This window comes from Trachurus japonicus, chromosome 13 (genome assembly GCF_045865225.1).
Source record: "Trachurus japonicus isolate A0001 chromosome 13, Traja_1.0".
In the NCBI taxonomy this organism is placed as follows: domain Eukaryota; kingdom Metazoa; phylum Chordata; class Actinopteri; order Carangiformes; family Carangidae; genus Trachurus; species Trachurus japonicus.
The window spans coordinates 4,354,082-4,373,816 of NC_140919.1; the positions used below are offsets into that span (position 1 = coordinate 4,354,082).

Below are 19,735 nucleotides of genomic sequence, written 5' to 3' on the forward strand. Positions count from 1 at the left end.
GCACTCTGGCACGAGCCAAAAATAATAATAATGATTGTTCACGAGTCCCAAAACACGAGTCCAAGTCAAGTCTGAAGTCTCTGTGTGTGTGACTCGAGTTCGAGTCGCAAACTGAGTCCCCATCTCTGGTCTATAGCTCCGTGAGCGCGAGAGAGATAGGCGCGCACGTGAGGCTACGTTGCTTCTGGGGAACTGTTTTCTACAGCGGGGTCGTCGGGGGAGCTGCTTCAGTGCGACACAACAACAACAACAAAGGACAAGCGGGACAAACATCTACCCGCCCCCGTGGCATGTAGCCCTCCAAATTTAAGTCTCCAGGGGAATATTTTAGTCGCATTTGGCGAGTGGCGACCGTTAGTTTACAGCCGGATTGTACCCAACCTTCACATGACATTGAAAAGATGTGTAAGGCCAAGACAGCCCTACAATGTCAGAAGCCTTAAGCAACTCAGAGCGAATCTCCACCCTAAGTCCTCCTACTTCAGCTTGGAAGCTTCCCTCCTGCTGAGATCCACCAGTGGGCTCTCATGTTGCTACAGGCACTGATGACCTTGAGGTCACAGCTACCAATGATTGCCTCTGCAATGTTAGCTCTGTCTGTGACCTCTAGGGGATGAAGGGAATACAGAAAATAAATAAGTACATGAATAATGTATAGTTTCTCACACACAAGAAATGCAGCTCAAACTGTATGCCAACAAGAAATGTCATGGACCAAGTGTTTAACATTAAAAAGCTCTACAATGAACAGAAACCCAAATTAACAATGATAACCTCAAGCATGAATTTATTAGATTATAGTCACGGTTATTTCACAAAACATTGATAATTTCTCTGCAGAACCTGCTGCTTCTCAGATGTAGTCAGTAAATTATTACATTGACATCAAATCCCTGTGTCACACTGTCAGTCCCCTCAGACTCTATCCACTGTCCCTCAGGTCAATCAAGACTGTGGAACAAATCCGTTGGCTTAATTCAACACAATATATTATAATTGTATCAAAAAATAAATAAATAAATACCCGTGCGCAGCGAACAGCCAAGGTGCTGGTAGTGTGACACGAAAGTACAATCAATAGAAAGAAAACCACAAAATGTGGCAACATACCACACACTAAGACTGTATGGTGGATGAGGATCTGGCTTCTTCAGGCTCGAGCCTGAAGAAGCTATATGCGAAACGCGTTGCTCAAATAAATCACAGATCCTCATCCACCACACAGTCTTAATGTGTGGTATGTTGCCACATTTTGTGGTTTTCTTTCTATTGATTATATTTTAATTGTAATAAACCAGCTTACTTTGTTTATCTCTAAATTGCAGCAGTCAAGCTTCAAACCTGAACTGGAAACTAGATCTACACAAGTCTCATACAGGTAAACATGCAATAAACTAAGTCAACACACCTTTACAGCTTCTCCCAGGCCACAGCAGATGTGTCTCTGCATTGTTGGTCTCATGGTCGACTGTGTGAGAGAACATGAGCTGGATCAGCTCTAAGTCAGCGGAGTCAGGAGGAACACAATGTTTTAGCCAATGTTAAACCTTGTTCATCTCAGGGTCTGAGGTGGTCACTCAGCCTTCTGTGTTCCACAGGTTCAGGTGTCCTGGTCCAGGCCAGTTCCAGTGTTCTTCAACTGGACTGGTGTTTGTTGTGGCTCAGGAGGCAGAGCTGCTCTACAGGACTGTCCAATGGGATGAGAGCCTCCTCCTCTCAGTTGGCAGGATGGCTGCAGGACCGCTGTTCAGTATCCAGTGTCCTGAGGATGCTGTCCGCCAGCTCCACCTCCCACATTGTGAAACAAAGGACGGTGAGCAAGTGATTGTGTTTTGTTAGAGCAATGATGTTAGAGCAACTATGGGAAACTTATGTTGTGTGACCATCTAATTGACGTGTACATTTATTACATGAATACAATGGAAAATCAGGGCACTGTCCTTCCCCAGCCTTCTGATTAATTTCCTGACGGTGACAACAGTGACTGAAATGATCACTGCTGTTGTAACGAGGTTGTTGTCTCTGTGTTTCCACAGCTCTGCTCTATGACGGTCTGCTGTCTGTCGCTCACATAACTGATGATGGAATGAGCTTCATCGAGCCACTGGAGATCACAGACACTCATGTGATCGTCTCAGTCCCTCATCTTTCTTCCTTTGGCCTGGTCTGGGTTCAGGATCTCATATGGAGGTGGTGGAACAACATGAAACCAGTTTGCAGCCAAATTCTGCTGTTCCACCAACCAAACCTCATGGCACAGGAGCAATACCTCAATGTGCATCTGCTGCCTTATAATGTCCCCCTGGATGAGGTAAGGCTACAGACTGAAGTGTTAGAGATTCACTTTGCTTTACTTTCCAAACTCATCACTAACAGACCTGATGACATGAATTACCACATCCACTTTATTTCTTTTTTTTTTTTTTTTTAAATAAATCTGTTTATTGAAACACTTCACATCATGTTACATGACCTATACAAATAGATGCGTGATTTTTTCCAAATAAACAAACATACAAACAAACAAACAAGTAGAAAACATACAAAACATTATCCCACCCCCCCCACCCCAGTTGGTCTTCTTTTTCAAACAGAGTATCTCATCAACCACCTTACATTAGTACAGTCATATTGATCTAAGAGCACAGTTGGACAGAAAATGTGTTATTCACTCCTACACCGTAGATGTTGTAGCTACATTATCGAAATATGAGATAAGAGGCTGCCATGTAGTATAGAATTTCCCAGTTGACCCTCGGAGTGAAAATTTTTATTTTTTCTAATTTAAGGAATGACATTAGGTCAGTCTGCCAAGATTGTTCTGCTGGGGGTTTAGGCAACTTCCAGTGTGAAGGATACACCTGCGGACAATCAGAGAGGCAAACGCTAAAACATTTAATGTCTGCTTACTGAATTCTGAATAATTTGAGGGAACACCAAAAATAGCAATGAGCGGACAGGGAGTGATAGCTACACCTAGAACCTCTGACATGATCTTGAAAAAGCTCTTCCAGAACCCTGTTAGCTTCGAGCATGACCAGAAAGTATGGGCCAAGTCAGCTGGGACAAAGGCACATCTATTGCAAGCTTTACTACTTCCAGGGAAAATCTTTGCTAGTTTTGCTTTGCTGAAATGCATTCTATGCAGTACTTTGAATTGTATTAAGTTAAGACGGGCACAGGATGAGGAGCTATTCACTTGTAATTTGGCTCTCTCCCACCAAGGATCCTGGAGTTGGATTCCTAGCTCTTTTTCCCACCCCTGTTTTGCCGTGATCTGTGGAGAGGGATTAGCCTGGAGAATACCTGTGGACAGCTTTGATACCATTTTTATCCAAGTTTCTGGTTTGTCAAGAATTTTAGGTAAATCTGCTGGTATACGTGGAAATGTACTGCAATGATCTTTAATAAAACTGCGAACCTGGAGGTAGCGAAAGAAGTTGGTCCGGGGCAAGTCATGCTTCTGGGACAGACTCTCAAAATCAACAAATGTACCATTTAAAAACAGGTCTCGGAATGATATAATACCTTTCTCCTTCCAAAGTGTAAATGTGGAGTCAAGTTTAGAAGGTAAAAAAATATGATTATTGCATAACAGACCTAGGAGGACAAGATTTTTTAGCTTGAGATGTTTGCGAAACTGTGTCCATATTTTCAAAATTGACAAGATTACAGGATTTGAGGTATAATTTGAAACTGAAAGTGGCAAAGGGGAGCATGTCAGAGCCACAAGTGAAGAGGTATGGCAGGAGAGGGACTCCATTTTACACCAGTCCAACTCACTTTCATACCACCAGCTGAGTATCTTTTGTATATTTGCTGCCCAGTAGTATAACATAAAGTTAGGTAGGCCCAGCCCACCCTCCTGCCTTGCTGTCTGTAGGGTGCTTTTATTAATCCTGGCTACCTTGCCCGCCCACACAAATGAAAGAATAACTTGATCAAGTTTTTTAAAGAATGTTTTTGTCAGGAAGAGAGGTAAACGCTGGAAAAAAAAAAAAAAAATCTTGGCAAGATATTCATCTTTATGCATTGCACTCTGCCTGCTAATGACAACAGCAACTTGTACCACTTCTGTAGGTCAGTTTTGACTTTATTTATTAATTTGTCAATGTTATTTTTATGCAAGCCCTTAAAAGAGTGGGTGATGTCCCTAGATATTGAAAACTTTCTGGAGAAAAATTAAAAGGAATTTGTCCCTGCGTGAGTGTTTTGGCTTTGGAGTTAATTGGAAAACAGACAGTTTTTTGGCGGTTGATTTTGTAACCTGAAAATGCACCAAAATCATGTAGTATCTGTAGTAAATTATTGGCACATGTAATAGGATCTGTTATGTAAATCAATAGATCATCTGCATACAGGGAAACACGGTGCTCAATGCCTTCCCGTTCAACACCTTGCAGATGTGCAGAAGATCTCAACCGTATGGCAAGCGGCTCAATAGCAAGAGCAAAAAGTAACGGCGACAGCGGACAGCCTTGACGGGTACCACGGGACAAGGGGAAATATGATGAATACTGCCTATTTGTGTTAACACGGGCAAGAGGTGATTTATAAAGAAGGCGTATCCATGCAATAAAGTTTTCTCCGAATCCAAATTTTTCTAGTGCTTTAAATAAGTACCCCCATTCCACTCTGTCAAAGGCTTTCTCCGCGTCCAATGAGAGCACTATTTCAGGTTTTATTTCATTGGACGGAGAAGAGATAATATTTAAAGGGATAGTTCACCCTAGAATGATATTTCGCTCATTATCTACTCACCCTCATGTTGACTAAGGGCTGGAAGAAGTTTCAGATTCCTCCGTGGCTTCTCTGAGTTACAGGGGGTCTCGGCATAGCAGTGCATGTCCATATGACGGTTGCAAAGGGACACCGGAGCTCTTCGTAAAAAAACACACACAAAAAAACATCCAAATACCTCCATGATGCTCGTATGTAATGTCCGTCTTGTGCTGAAGCCCCAAATTGCGTAATTGTCCCGAAAAAAATTAAATAAGTCTATATTTTAAGCTTGTTTGTAGCGGAAGCTTCTCGAAGCTCCTCTTCCTGGTCCGTCCAAATCTCGCGTGATTCACAGTAACCGCACTGACGCATGCTGACGCCGGCGCAAATCACGCGAGATTTGGACGGACCAGGAAGAGGAGCTTTGAGAAGCTTCCGCTACAAACAAGCTTAAAATATAGACTTATTTAATTTTTTTCGGGACAATTACGCAATTTGGGGCTTCAGCACAAGACGGACATTACATACGAGCATCATGGAGGTATTTGGATGTTTTTTGGTGTGTGTTTTTTTACGAAGAGCTCCGGTGTCCCTTTGCAACCGTTATATGGACATGCACTGCTATGCCGAGACCCCCTGTAACTCAGAGAAGCCACGGAGGAATCTGAAACTTCTTCCAGCCCTTAGTCAACATGAGGGTGAGTAGATAATGAGCGAAATATCATTCTAGGGTGAACTATCCCTTTAATAGCCGTCTAACGTTTGAGGATAACTGACGAGCTCTGATGAAGCCAGTTTGGTCTTCAGAGATAATTGAAGGGAGACATGTTTCCAATCTTTTTGCCAAAATTTTTGCTCGTATTTTCACATCCACTTTATTTCATGGACATTGTGTCTCTGTGTCACCTTGACACCACTTCAGCAAGTCTTACACAAACTGACACGAATACAGGAAGGTCAAAGATCAGTGTGATCTCAGAAAGGACTCTCTGTCCTGTAGGTCCAGCCAAGTAGTTCAGGCTCAGGCCTAACTCTAATGAAATGATCTGATTGTTCTTCAGGTGAAGGCGAAGCACAATAAGTATGAGTTCATCACGACGCCTTCTGAAAGCACACTCGTCAAAAATAAAACTTACACAGTTCACTGCCCGCATGCCGACATAATCCAGCCTAAGGTGAGTGTTTCAGACTAAAGCATGACATGATTCCTCAAACTGCTGTCACTCACCTGGAGACACTGACACACATGCTGCTGGTTTTCAGAAAAAAGACTTTGACCTGAACTATGGACCAAATTACCACCCGACGTTTCAGATCATCCTGCTCTCAACCACTAAGAAAACCCATGTAGAGGTCCGAGATGAAACAGAGACAGCTGTGTGGGAGTGTCGTGTTTCTCTGCCAGGTAAAGTCTTCATCTGCCTGACGTACACCTGACTGATGAGTGGTGTCTCTGTTCTCATTGGGCCTCAGATCGTCTTCTGTCTGCTTTTATTCTGTGAGCCATTCTTGTTGACCCGTGAGTGTCAAACTCATGGGCAGGGCCGGTTTTAGCTATGGGCAATATGGGCGACCGCCCAGGGTGCAATCTTTGTGAGGGCGCACGAGCGCTCTCCAAAAAAAAAGACAAAACAAAACTTGCCGTCAAGTTAGTGGAGTGGTCGCTGGGGCGCCCTATGTCACGTCAACTTGCTGCTGAGAGTCATAGGTCTACTACAGGTTGTGTGTGTGTCAGGAGAGGCGAGGGGGGAGGGGGGCGGGGGGGGATCAACTCGCGACTTCTGAGGTCTCACGTTGGATGCTCCGCCGGCCCAGAGAGCTCTCATGCGGGGAAAGAAAGGAGGGTTAAGTGCTAAACTCCTCGCCCTGAAGTTGGCTTCATTTTGGTAATGTTGTTATGGGATGCCCAGCAGCAATATTCCTCTTCTTCCTCTTCAATGTCCGGTCTCTGGTAAACAACATGAATGAACTGCGACAGGATCACGTTTTTAAAAGGATCCTAGACTGTCATGATGTTTCTAATGAGCAGTTTAACAGCAACGTCACGCTGTTTCCAAAACCACACCGACTTCAGCAGAGAAGTGAGTTTAGGTAGGTTTTTAGTTTAGCCTACAGATGGAACAGTGGGTCCCGTCATTACTTTATATTCAAAATATCATCGCCCAGGGAGTAAAACTAGCCAGGACCACCTCTGCTCATGGGAAACCGTTCAGAGCAGGACCAAGGAGATTCATGAAGGACCTGAAAGGACCTTCAATAAAATACAGACGATATTTATTATTTATTTTTTATTATTTATTTATTTTATATAATATTTGTGCTCAGTCCTCCATCTGTAACTTGTGAGTCTGTTACATGTCGTTGTCCCAGTGTTGGAGCTCGTCACCTTAAAATCATTAGAGCTGAAAATGCTCAGAAGTGATGTTGGATGGACTTTACAGTTGTGTTAGGCCTGGTGTGATTACTGGTGACTTCTGGGTTACTGCTGTAAGGACTTTCTTTTTTTAACAATTTTTATTTATTTGTTTTAGTTATCAATGTTAACGAGAGAGAGAGAGAGAGAGAGAGAGAGAGAGAGAGAGAGAGAGAACAATAAAAAACAAAAACAAAAAAACAAACATAAAATACAATCGTCAAGAACAGAGCCTGTATACAATTACATAAAATCAAGTCTCTCCTTATATAATAACCATTTCCCCCATCTTTTAGCAAATAAGTGTTCTTTCACTTTCAACTTGTATGTGAGATGTTCCATTGCTAGTATATCATCTATAATTGCCATCCATTGTTTGTTACAGGGGGGGTGTGGTGGCAAAAAATGTTGCTCCTTCACCAAAGTATTAAAAAAAGGATAACTGGACACGTCAGCTGTCTTTCTTGAGTTTTAATAAAAGGGCATTCATGAATGGAGTCACACACACAACCAACCAGGAGAACAGTCAGTGAGTGAGTGAGCTGAAGAAGTTTAGAGACACGCTATCTTATAGTTCAACAAAGCTTTGAACAGACAAAATATATGGCGCCATGCCTGGCTTCACCCCCTGATAGTGAGAGTGGTAAATCCACAGGCACTGTGTCAAAGAGATCCTTCAGGTCCTGACCTCGGGCCTGCTCTATGTGGATATTGCTTCCCCTGATAAGGCCACATAAATTGTCATCATAGGAATGTTCACTCGAATAACATGTTTGTGCCCCAGTCTTAAAGCATATAACATGCTATGCCAAAATTTCCCATTACATTCCACCCTTTTTAGCATTTTTATGCTAAACCAAACAAGAAACAGGAAATTTTTGTACTGAACTACCCCATGACCTTTGGTGCCCTGCCCCGCACCAGCCAAACGCCAGCACCCCCAGTCTCCAACTCGGGAGTTTACAGACCCCAGGCAGAGGACCCCAGGTCACAGGCACAGAAGAGCCAAAACCCCTCCCCTCACTTTACAAGAGGAGGGTAAAAGACTCATCCGTCTAGCTGCTCTTAACTTAAGATAAAAAGGGGAAAAACCTCGAATATGATGAGGAAAAATCCCATAATCAATACTAAACTAATCTACTTCAAATAATATGCAGAAGACCCAGAATAACACAAAACAAATCAAATCAAACTGTGAGACTAAAAAACGTAAGGAAAAAGATTAAAATCATAACACGGTGTAAGCTGATAAAGCAAACATCTCCAAAAACCATGATCGTTGTTCAACTATAAGTAGAAATCACTAACCTTGATTACACAAGCGTAATTAGACTAATAATAAAAAAAAAACAAAATGTAACAGTTCTTTTCACACGTCCTGGCACACAGTTCTCCATGAGTTAACCCGTCGTGACAAGGCTAACGCTTGATTCCCTCTCATACATCAACAGGACATGACCGCTCCAATACAGTTCAGAACAACACGCATAAAACATAAGTTGCACATCAGTGAGGAATGATTAAGGCAAAATACAAAGTTAAAGCAACTCATCGTCCTCCCCAGAAGGGGGGGAAACCCACTCTACATTCCAGTCCACCACTGATGTCACCAATGGTACGAATAACCAAAAACATGAAACAATCAGAGATATTAAAACTGTGTTTGTGAAATTCAGACTTTCAGTAATCACCGTCATGTCCAGCAGTAGAAACAAAATCACAAGCAATGATAACATACTACTGTTAAAGATAAGCAAAAACATCAAACCCACACATATAGCAATGCATGAAAACCAAACATGGTGTTTTGCGATTATCCTAAACTGAAAACATAATAAAAAAAAACAACTTTATTGGTTACATCACTCAATGTGAAAAATTATCAACACTGAATATGGAAACTTAAAGGAGCTCATCCTGCAACTCTGTAGTTCTTGTGAGAGTGAGAGTGATCCTAAAGTCAATGTTTATGAGAATTGAAACCTGCGACCATATCAGGTCACATCTGAAGATGTCCAAGTTGTCGTCCCACATTACCTGTCGCCATCACAGGTTATCCACGTGCTGATGTACCCAGAGACTGCTCCCTGGGTGTAACAGTGAACAAACTGCGCTTCTCTGAGTAGTAGGATTTGTGGTCCTTTGGGAAAAGTGGAGTTGTTCTCAAAACAACTGTGGAAACATTCCAGGAACAACCCTTCAGCCCCTCGTAACTCACAACAGTTGCGTTGAATCCTCAGCCGTTCCTCTGTCGGGTTGTGAGCTACGAGTGCAGGGCCATTTCTTTCTGGGTAAAAGCAATCATTGCCCCCAGAATTTTAGGAAGAGGTGTTCAACGGCACAGAGTTACCTTTCTCATGTGACAGGGCAGCGCAAGCACGGCAGCTTGCGTTGGTCAGCACCCTTGCAGCTCTCATCACTGTCCTGCATCCAACGTTGTCCTCCCGCTCGATGTTGTGTTACTCACAGTAACAGCAGATGTCTTCACCAGAGTGCAAAGCATGTGGTGTAGATTTGTGGTCTGGGTGAGGTGAATCTGTCATGACGTTGTTGCTCGTCCTGCGGTTGTAGATCTCCTTCAGTAACAGCACCGACAGCCACGCGGTGATGGAGATAACCAGCAGGAAACTGGTCGCCACCCTTAGGCCGCACCCGAGCTGCTTACAGGGATGTCATGGTCGTTCACCACGATGTAGTCGCCTGACCTGCGGTCACACAGCTCTGTGTCTGCTGGCCCTGTAGGGCAACCTTCACCTGTTGGTAAAATTTATACGAAAAACAAACAACAGGAAAAAACAAACAGACAACAACGAGAATGCACAATACCATATCATTCATCCACACACTGGCCAGTGATTCCATACATACTTCAATCATTCAATCATCAGTCATCCCCCCATTTGACACATGGTTCAACCCATGTGTCACCTTCACACTGGAGGAAAATGTAAACAAGGGAGAAAAACAGCACAGATTGCCCTCGCCCAGAGACAGTCTTATCAAACGGGTGGCGTCTGCCAGTGTTAGCCACAACTGTGGGGATGGAATCAGGGATGTTAGAGAAAAACAACTGGCACAACATTTGTGAGACAAGAAATAGCCTTGAAGCTACATGTGCAGCTGCATTCGTCCTGGTAAGACCTAAAGAGGAAAGGGGTCAATGTCGTTAATGTGGACTGTAGCACAACAAGGTGTTCGTTTGGCATCAGAATTTCATCTAAAAACAACATCTAATGCTGATCATTTAAGTTCCATTGAAGTTGTCTCCATTCACCCCAATGTGTTCAACATCCTGAAAATGAACAATGTACAACAAATACTGAGTGGAGTATCCTTTAAGTCTAGCCTGTGGGAGCAAACAGACATTATGATGGTCACATGGTCATGTGGCTTTCCAGCTTCAACAGTTGGCAGGAGAGAAACAGGGTTAAAACAGTATTTGTCAGAAATCATAGTCCCACCCTTCTCGTCAACAGTTATGGTCCAAGTCATGAGCAGTCAGGTAATCCAAGTGTCGGAGGTTTTTCTACTACTACTTTAAAGTCACTGAAAAACTTTTGTCAGTGTCCACAGTCGTCAGTGTCACATCTAAGTGACAGGGTTTGAGCTTTTAGGCCTTTCCCATGAGCAATTGCTGCTAATGGTGCCTAAATTACTGCACAATGAACAACCCATTTTCTGCTTGCTTGCCATGGCCAAAGAAAATCATAATACCTGTTTCTTTAAAAGGTTTGGAGATTCTCCGAATTGAAATTTTCTTCTTGAATGAGAGGGATTTTTCCCTCTGCTGAGATCACGTGACCCAAAATGTGACCTCTGTGGCATCAAACTGCAGTTTGGACAGGCTGGCCTAGTGCCCCTGTACAGCCAGGTGGGTGAAAAGAGCCAGAGCAGCTTTAATGCATCTCTCTCTGGTCTCACATGTAATCCAAATACCATCAACATTCTGCAACCAAAACCCTCCCCTCTGGCCGCTCCAGAGTCTCCAGTCTGTCCCTCAGAACACAGTTATGAATCGTTGAAGATTCACACTGACCCTCACGCAAAACGAGCGAACGCATACAGCGTCCCACCAAAAAACAACAAGGCAAAACCAAAATTGACTGTCAAACTACATGAAAGCGTTTGAAAGATCAAAAACTAAAAAAAAAATCATATACTATGTGTTGGAATTCAAAACAAAATAGTGTATGGATTCTGTACCATCGGCGCCCTGGCCTGCACAGCAACATTTACAGCCTGCAGGTCTTGCACAAATCTCCACTCCACAGGCTCGCCCTCAGGTCGAATCTTATGCACCAGAAAAAATGGGGGTTCTCACTGGAGAACCAGCACGTGGCACAATCGCACCAGCTTTCAACAAAGCATCATACACAGGCCTAATGCCTTCACTTGCATCATGTCTGAGAGGATACTGGTTACAACAGGGACAAAAAACAGTGTGATTTAATTGTTATAACAACAGGCTCATAATTGTTTTTAATCAGAACTTCATGCTTACGTTTAGCCCAGAGATGACTGAGATTATCTTTTAATTCCGAGATCTCTTCAACAGATTTAAACAGTTTCTTGTCTACGTGAAAATTGGGATAGTCAAAGAAAAATATGATCTTATCCCCAACTTCAACATCATTATTCAACAATGTGCAATTTGCCCTCAGGACTTCTTTAAAGTGCACCTGAGGATCAGCTGTAGCCGTCTAGTTTAAGGAAGCATCTAGCTTCTGTACTCAATTATCCAAGTTTGTACATGCAGGATTCACCAGTGAGATGTGTGGTTCAGATTGTTGAGGCAATACATTTAACATTATTTCAAAATAACCTATTTGTATTCAAACAATCCCCGCCTAGCATTATTTCATAGTGATACTCTTACTGTTATAATAGGAGTGTATGTGTGTACTGCAGCGCAGGCATGTGACGTCAATGTGTGTGTGTGCTCAGAGCTGCAGCACAACAGAGCAGGGGGAGGGTACTTTCCCCCAGCATGATTTGTGTGTCGGGGTGGTGGAAAAACATTGATAGTTTTCTACCCTTATCTCACTTATACCCCGTCTAGTGTACAAATCAAAACCTAACAAACAATTACAACCCTTTTTCACCAATTTAAAACTGGACTTCTGTCATAGGAATGTTTGAACATTTTCCCAAATTAGGATCAAATGCATTTTAGTGGAGCTTTGTATCTTTTAAAAAAATTTCCCTCCCACACCAACTGTCTGCTGATACATGGCGCTGAGTTTAAGCTATTTATTATCAAGTTCACAGCTGCTTAACTAGAATCAGTGGCAGTATCAGTGTTACGGCGTGCAGCATGTGTCTGTGTATCAGTGTGTGTTAGTGTTGGTGCTCTCACGTGTTTCCAGCATGCTCCCAGCCGGCTCAGTGTCTCCACTAGATCCGTCCTGACTCTCGCTCTCACCACCTAGTCAATTTTCCTCCTTCTTGGGCTTTCGGCAATCCCGCACCAAGTGTCCTTTCTTCCCACACCGCCAACAACGGTCCTCGTCTTCTTCGTCACGGCTCGCTGTTCCGCGTCCGCGGCCTCTGTTTTGCCATCTGCGTCTGCCGTGGTCGCGGTTACGTTCTTTCTCTTTCTTCTGTTGCTGGGCTTGAACTGCTTGAATCGCAGCCAGCGATGCCATGATTTTCCTTGCTTTTTTATCTGCTGCCCTTTTCTCAGCCCTCAACTTTGTCTCCTTGGCCTTTTTAAAGTCCACTGTCCATGGCCTGTACACAGTACTTGCCCATCTCCCGCGGCCACTTCAATCACAGGCGCTGTCACGTGTCCCTCTGCTCCTGGTTCGGCCGTGGCCGAGTCTGTGATTTTCTTGAAACCCAGGCCCGACCGCGTTGCGGAGCTGAGGTTGTATGGTGGGGGACTCAGACTCAGGTTTCTGAGTGTTTCTTGTAGAGTGGCATATGTGTTAGCCAGATCTGATGTGGTTAACGATGCAGATGGAGATAGGGGCGATGAGTGGAGATGTGGAAGCTGAGGTTGAGGGCCAGGTGCAGGCTGAATTTCAGGTGGAGGTGGAGGTGGAGGTTGGGGCTGCTGTGGCTGTCGAGATGCAGGTGGGGCAGAGTCCAGGTCCGGATCCAGCTTCAGACACCGGGGCACGGTCCTGTTGGAGCCCTGCCTGCGCTCTGCTTCATGCATCCACATGTCAAAAGCTTTCCAGTCTATCTCAATTTCCTTTTCTTTTTTATTTTTACTATTTAGTTGCTCTTCCGCCATTATCTGTAATCTCATGTGTAGGAACTCCAGCTGTTTAACGCTGAGGCTTCCTGTTCTTGGAAATTTTAACTCTCTGACCCACAGATCTAATTGGGCTATGGCTTCCTTCCCATAGTTAATCATCATGTACTTTACATTTGGTGCCTCATAATCTGGTCCCTCGGATGGATTGCCTTCAGAGGGTTTGCTATTACCTGCTCCCATGATTATTCTCTCAGACGTTTGCAATTTTATTTAAAAGAAAATCAAATTTAGATTTACTTTTTTTTTTTTTTTTTTTTTTTACTCACTATTACTCCTTTAATAGTAATAAGAAAAGTGTCACTGTTAAATTATGATTTTTTGTTTTAAACAGACAAATTTAGGTTACTTTTCTTTAATTACTAATTAATTTACCATGAAAATAGTACTACTAAATTTGGATTTTTATTTTATTTTCATTTAACAGATTCCAACCTTTTTAATTTTACTCTTATTTTTTTTTTTTTCTTTTTCAGACAGTCAAAATTGTTAAGCCAACCTAAACAGACAAACAAAATATACTTCTAAGTCTAATGGCTTCTAATCACAGGAATAGGGACTTGAACCCTGTTTTTTCTTTTTGTGCTAAATCTAGTGGACTTGAACCACAAGAGTAAGGACTCTAACCTTATTTTATTTCATTTTTCCCTCTTACTGCTAAGTCTAGTGGACTTGAACCACAAGAATAAGGACTTGAACCTTATTTTGTTTTATTTTCCTCTTTTACTGCTAAGTCTAGTGGACTTGAACCACAAGAATAAGGACTTGAACCTTATTTTGTTTTATTTTTTTCAAAACTCACCAGAAAGAAACAGCGAAGTGTCTTCTGTAGCCACCAAGTTCGTTAGACCCCAACAGTGAGAGGACCCCGTTTTCCCAGACGTCAGGCCCTCCTCTCAACCTTCCTTTGGGGAGTTAGAGGTTTCCCAAGGGCTTGGCCCCTGGAGCGCGCGTTCTAACACCCTCGGTCCAGAGGTCCCGGAATCCGCTCACGGATGAGGTCCCTTCGTGGTCGCCAGATTGTGGTGGCAAAAAATGTTGCTCCTTCACCAAAGTATTAAAAAAAGGATAACTGGACACGTCAGCTGTCTTTCTTGAGTTTTAATAAAAGGGCATTCATGAATGGAGTCACACACACAACCAACCAGGAGAACAGTCAGTGAGTGAGTGAGCTGAAGAAGTTTAGAGACACGCTATCTTATAGTTCAACAAAGCTTTGAACAGACAAAATATATGGCGCCATGCCTGGCTTCACCCCCTGATAGTGAGAGTGGTAAATCCCCACAGGCACTGTGTCAAAGAGATCCTTCAGGTCCTGACCTCGGGCCTGCTCTATGTGGATATTGCTTCCCCTGATAAGGCCACATAAATTGTCATCATAGGAATGTTCACTCGAATAACATGTTTGTGCCCCAGTCTTAAAGCATATAACATGCTATGCCAAAATTTCCCATTACAGGGGTCAGTCTTGAGCCAGTTTTTTGTAATGGCCTTCTTCCCAGCCACCAAAAGAATCGTAATCAGATATTGGTCTCCTATATGCACCGATCCATCCAAATGTCCGAGGTACAGAACAAGACAAGACTTAGGAATCACATATCCCAGCACATTGCAGAGAACTGAGTGAACATTCCCCCAGAAGGGCTGTATATTTGTGCATTTCCAAAAGATGTGTGTGTGATCTGAATCTATGTCATTACACAGTCTCCAGCATGGCTGGTGAGTACCCAACTGTTTGCTTTTGATTCTAGGTGTGATAAAATATCGAATTAGATTCTTCCAATTAAATTCTTTCCATCTCAGTGACTGTGTAGTAGTTTGGTGTGCTTTCCACAAATCATACCATGTCCCTTCTGGAATCTCCTCACCCAGCTCCCTTTCCCACTTGGCTTTAACATATAATGTTGACTCTATTTTAGATTCCATTAAGCAGCCATATAAAACAGATACTGCTTTTGGGATAGGATGATTATATGCCTTAACCAGTAATTTTATGATAGGATGAATTTTTGTTTTGATATTTTTTTATATAATAATCCCTTAATTGCAGGTATCTAAATAAATCCTGATTAGTTAGATTATGTTCATTTTTTAGTTCCTGAAAGCTTTTCATTACACCCTTTTTTAAAGTTGTGCATATGGCTGTAATTCCCTTTTCTGCCCAATGTTTAAATGTCTCATCAAATTTTCTTAGTGCAAATTTGTCATCAAATGCAACCCATTTTAATAGTCTGATTTCTTTACCTATTTTTAATTGTTTCACTGTGGAATACCATATATCTAAAGTAAAGGATATCACTGGGTTAAAGTTATGTTCCCCTCTTATGAAAGTAGGGGGCTCAGTTTCCCCTCTATTTGTTTGAATTGGGTTTTTGTGTATAGAAATTTCAATATCTTTCCATCGAGCTACATGTCCTTCATCACACCAGCAAATTAGTTGCGCAGCATGGAAATACTCTCTTAAATTTGGGAGTGCCATTCCCCCTTTGTTTTTAGGTAGTTGAAGGATGGTATAGTGTATTCTGGGTCGTTTACCTCCCCACACAAATCTTGATATGCATTTATCCCATTTATGAAACTGGTATTTTGATATGTGTACTGGTAAAGATAAAAACACATACAGTAAACGTGGCAAGATGTTCATTTTTACCACGTTGATCCTATCAATTAATCCCATTGGGTAAGTGATCCATCTGTCAATATCTTCCCTTATGTTTTTCATAGGCGGCCTTACCTATGTTTCAACCGTTTCAATTGAAACGGGCCCCAGCCACCAGGGGGGCCCCCAGCTGCCAGCCACCAAGTCAAAGACAGTACAATAATTCATAGGTTTCACCTTAACATACACACACACACACAGGCCTACATCCACCACACACACAAACAGCTCTGTCCACCGTGCGGTCACACACTCGACCCCTGATCCGCTCTACAACCTGATGCGCGCATCATGCCACACCGCGACGGGACTAATCGCTCCTGATTAGTAATACGACAGGAAAATCAATAACAACGTAGGCTTACCTTTGAAAACGGCCCGCAAACTATCAATAGACCCTCGTTTTCCTTCTCCCAGTATTATTCCTTTTCTAATGTCCTTTTGTTTTTCCTGCTTTCCTCCTGACGTGTGCACAGTTGATTGACGTCTGTCAATCACTTTCCTCCTCTTTTCTTTTTTCCTCGGGTTAAAATGCCTCCAAACAGACGATCTATGAGTACGTCCTAACTTAACAGAGAAATAAAACACAGCGAGAGTACAGCTAAAATGTGATATTATTCGCAGCTTATTTACAGATTTTACTAATGGAGGAGACAGCTGTCTGTCTGCTGCTCCAGCACCGCAGCACCAGCGCCTGTAGACGTCTGTCTGTCCGCATGTCTCGTCCTTTCCTTGTCCGTGGCGCTGAAATAACGCGGAGCACTTTGCTCTCGTTACTTTTGTTGCAAATTTAAATTCAGAATATTGTTAAAGCCTGTAGTTTTTGATTGTGTTAAGATTCCTGTTCATGTCTTTTTTTTCTTCTGGTTTCTTGCCCTGGTAGTGATTTTACGTAACACAATGTTGTGCGTACCTGGGATGCATGGATAGTGCGTTTACTGCGTCCTTTCAGGGTTTAAAGCATCAGCGACACATGGGCACATGGCTGGCAAATAATTTTATGTTTAACAGGGTAGGGCCTCATATGAAATATTGAAACGGGCCCCCAGATGTCTAAGGCCGCCACTGATGTTTTTGTCAATGTGTTCATAGTTACCAGTGGCGGCTGGTGCTAAAATAAATTGGGGGGGCGTCAGATAAATAAGATAAATAAAGAGCATTACTAACTTCACATCCAGCAGTAAACAGCAGTCAGCAGCGGATCAGCTGATCTCTCCCTCCGTACAAACGCTCCGTTCTGATCCAGCTCCACTGGACTTTCAAAGTAAAGGTGACGCAGCTGAAAATTAGTTAGAGAATTAGCTAAATAGTGAAACAGCGGCGCCTTTATAGCCGATTCTAGGATGAAACTCTGAACATAACCTGGTCGGGACCAAGGTGATCTAGTCGGGTTAAAAGAGAGCCACCTTTGCAGTACAAGAGAGCCTGGCTTTAGATTCAACATACCTCGCTAACACACTGGCTTCGCAGCACATCCCTCAGCTGAGTTTGGCATGACAGACGGGAGAAGCGTCGTGTAACTCCGTCCACGGTCGCTTGCCTGCTGCAGGATTTTTAAGTCAGGTTGCTCCGGTCCAAGCTCCTTTATCCTTTTTTTTTTTACTCCAGCGAACGCCTCGTGAAAGGATTATTTCGTAAAGAAACAACAGATTTTTCTTTTGCTGCGGCCGCCATTGTCTCCTGTCTTGTTGTTGTTGTGTGTCTGCTCCGTGTGCACGCGGGTGCGTCTGTAGCTGTTTGAGTGACAGGCACGTCGCCGCTGCCAGGGGAGTGACTTTGATTGACAGGTCAGGTATCATGAATCAATCCGATTGGATGAAAAAATGACCCAAACGCGCTGATTGGCCACGGGCGCAGCTCTCTGCGCCCGGAGGAGAATCTTGAAGTGACCAATTAGAGACCAGCATGAAGTCACATGGAAGCCAAAAGTTTAAGAGCCCACATACACACTCATTTGGCCGGCGCCCCTCGCTATTGAAATGTATGAAACAACCCAGAATAAACCTAATATGGAATGGAAAGGCTTACAAATTTCAAAGTAAAACCCATTGTATGAGTGAACACTGAACAGATATGGTAATTACTTTTTATTATGTTATTTATGTTTACTGTGTCTACACTTTTTTCCTGAAATTTTGATGGGGGCGGCGCCCTAGCGCCCCCTATTGACCGGCCGCCACTGATAGTTACTTCTGTATAATTTGGAAAGGTCTTTAGTTATGTTTATGCCCATGCTGTAAGGACTTTATATAGAGACCTGAACTGAGACAAACTGGACGAGACAGATTTTTTCATGATTGTTTTTCATGAGCGGTTCCATCCCTATGCTTGTTATTGAATTTGCTTCTAAAGCACAGACGTGTTTTTTGAACACAAGTATCTTTCTTGTTCATCTTCCAGGTCCTCATCCAGAACCAACTCCAAGTGTCTCAGCTCCGACTCCAAGTGTCTCATCTTCGACTCCAAGTGCCTCAGCTCAAACTCCAACAGTCTCAGAGGAAGAGAGGCTGTGGTTTGCTCGTACTGAGTTCATCGAGCGAGTGTCTGAAGAGAATCTTAAATGTCTACTGGATAAACTCCTGGAGCTTGGAGTGGTAACTGACCCTGAAATGGAGTCTGTTGCTGCGATAGCAAACAGGGCAGACAAAGCTCGAAAGGTGATCGACACTGTACGAAAAAAAGGAGAAGCAGCTTGTTCAGATCTGATCAGAGTTCTGTGTGAGGTAGATCGCTACCTGTCAACGCAGCTGAAGCTGAGGTAGAAACAGTTCTGGAACATTTGGTAAATCCCTTTAAAGTCCCAGACTTGTCAGAGTCACCTGAACTAGGGGTCGAATGATAGTGGATTTTAAAGGCCAATATAAAAACAATACTTTGGAGAATTGAAAAGCTGATAGCTGGTTAATTGGCCCATTCATCATTGTAACTGTATTTGTGACAAGTTCATTTTTGTGGGATATTTTGTGTTTCATATGTCGTAAAAAAAAAAAGTAGTTATTTTACGTTCATTAAGTTTTTTTTTTAGTAAGAAATAAATGATAATAAATGCAGTGCAATAAATATATATGTAAAAAGGTTAAAATTGATGAATAATTTGATTAAAACTATATCAGTGTAGAGGATAATTTAGTCTTGAACTAAACACCTTGATGTGAGGTTTGAAAGGCATCTGGTCACATGACTGGGTAGAGGCCTACACTGTGATCATATTCTGTATTTCATTATTCTGTATGCTTCAGATGGACAGTATGTGTTTTCTTGTGATTCTTATTGATTTCTGCTAACATGGTAAGGCCTTGGATGGGGGGGGGGGGGTAGGCAGGGCTTGGTAACTTTGTCTGCCAAAATGTATTAGAAATAAACATAAGGACTAGTAGTCTATTTGCTTTATATTAAATCATTTTTGACCTAATTATTTTGGACTGAAATTAATTACACACTCTAACGACTGTGACAGCGTTTTGCATCACTACATCTGAGCAATATCATGGCCCATGATTTCTGAAAATATACAATGTCAACTAGTGATATCAGCACAAGAACTGTTGAGGAATATTTAGACAATTGTTTTTGTCATGTTATAATAATAATAACAGACACTATCATTTTGCTCAGTGCATGTCCAGAGCGAGACTGAACATAGGAGCTCAGCTTCGCAGCTAAGACACGGATAGACTACCAT

General features: G+C 42.7%; 1 protein-coding gene across 1 annotated transcript; it reads left to right on the forward strand.

Annotated features, from left to right (window-relative positions):
* The first annotated feature begins 1,600 nt into the window (after positions 1–1,600).
* LOC146975296 (caspase recruitment domain-containing protein 8-like) lies at positions 1,601–19,025 on the forward strand. Its single transcript, XM_085794738.1, has 5 exons — positions 1,601–1,813; positions 2,037–2,311; positions 5,784–5,897; positions 5,986–6,127; positions 18,454–19,025. Exons 1-5 carry the CDS (start codon positions 1,729–1,731, stop codon positions 18,813–18,815), a joined length of 978 nt encoding a protein of 325 aa, XP_085650864.1. The 5' UTR covers positions 1,601–1,728; the 3' UTR covers positions 18,816–19,025.
* Positions 19,026–19,735: the final 710 nt, after the last annotated feature.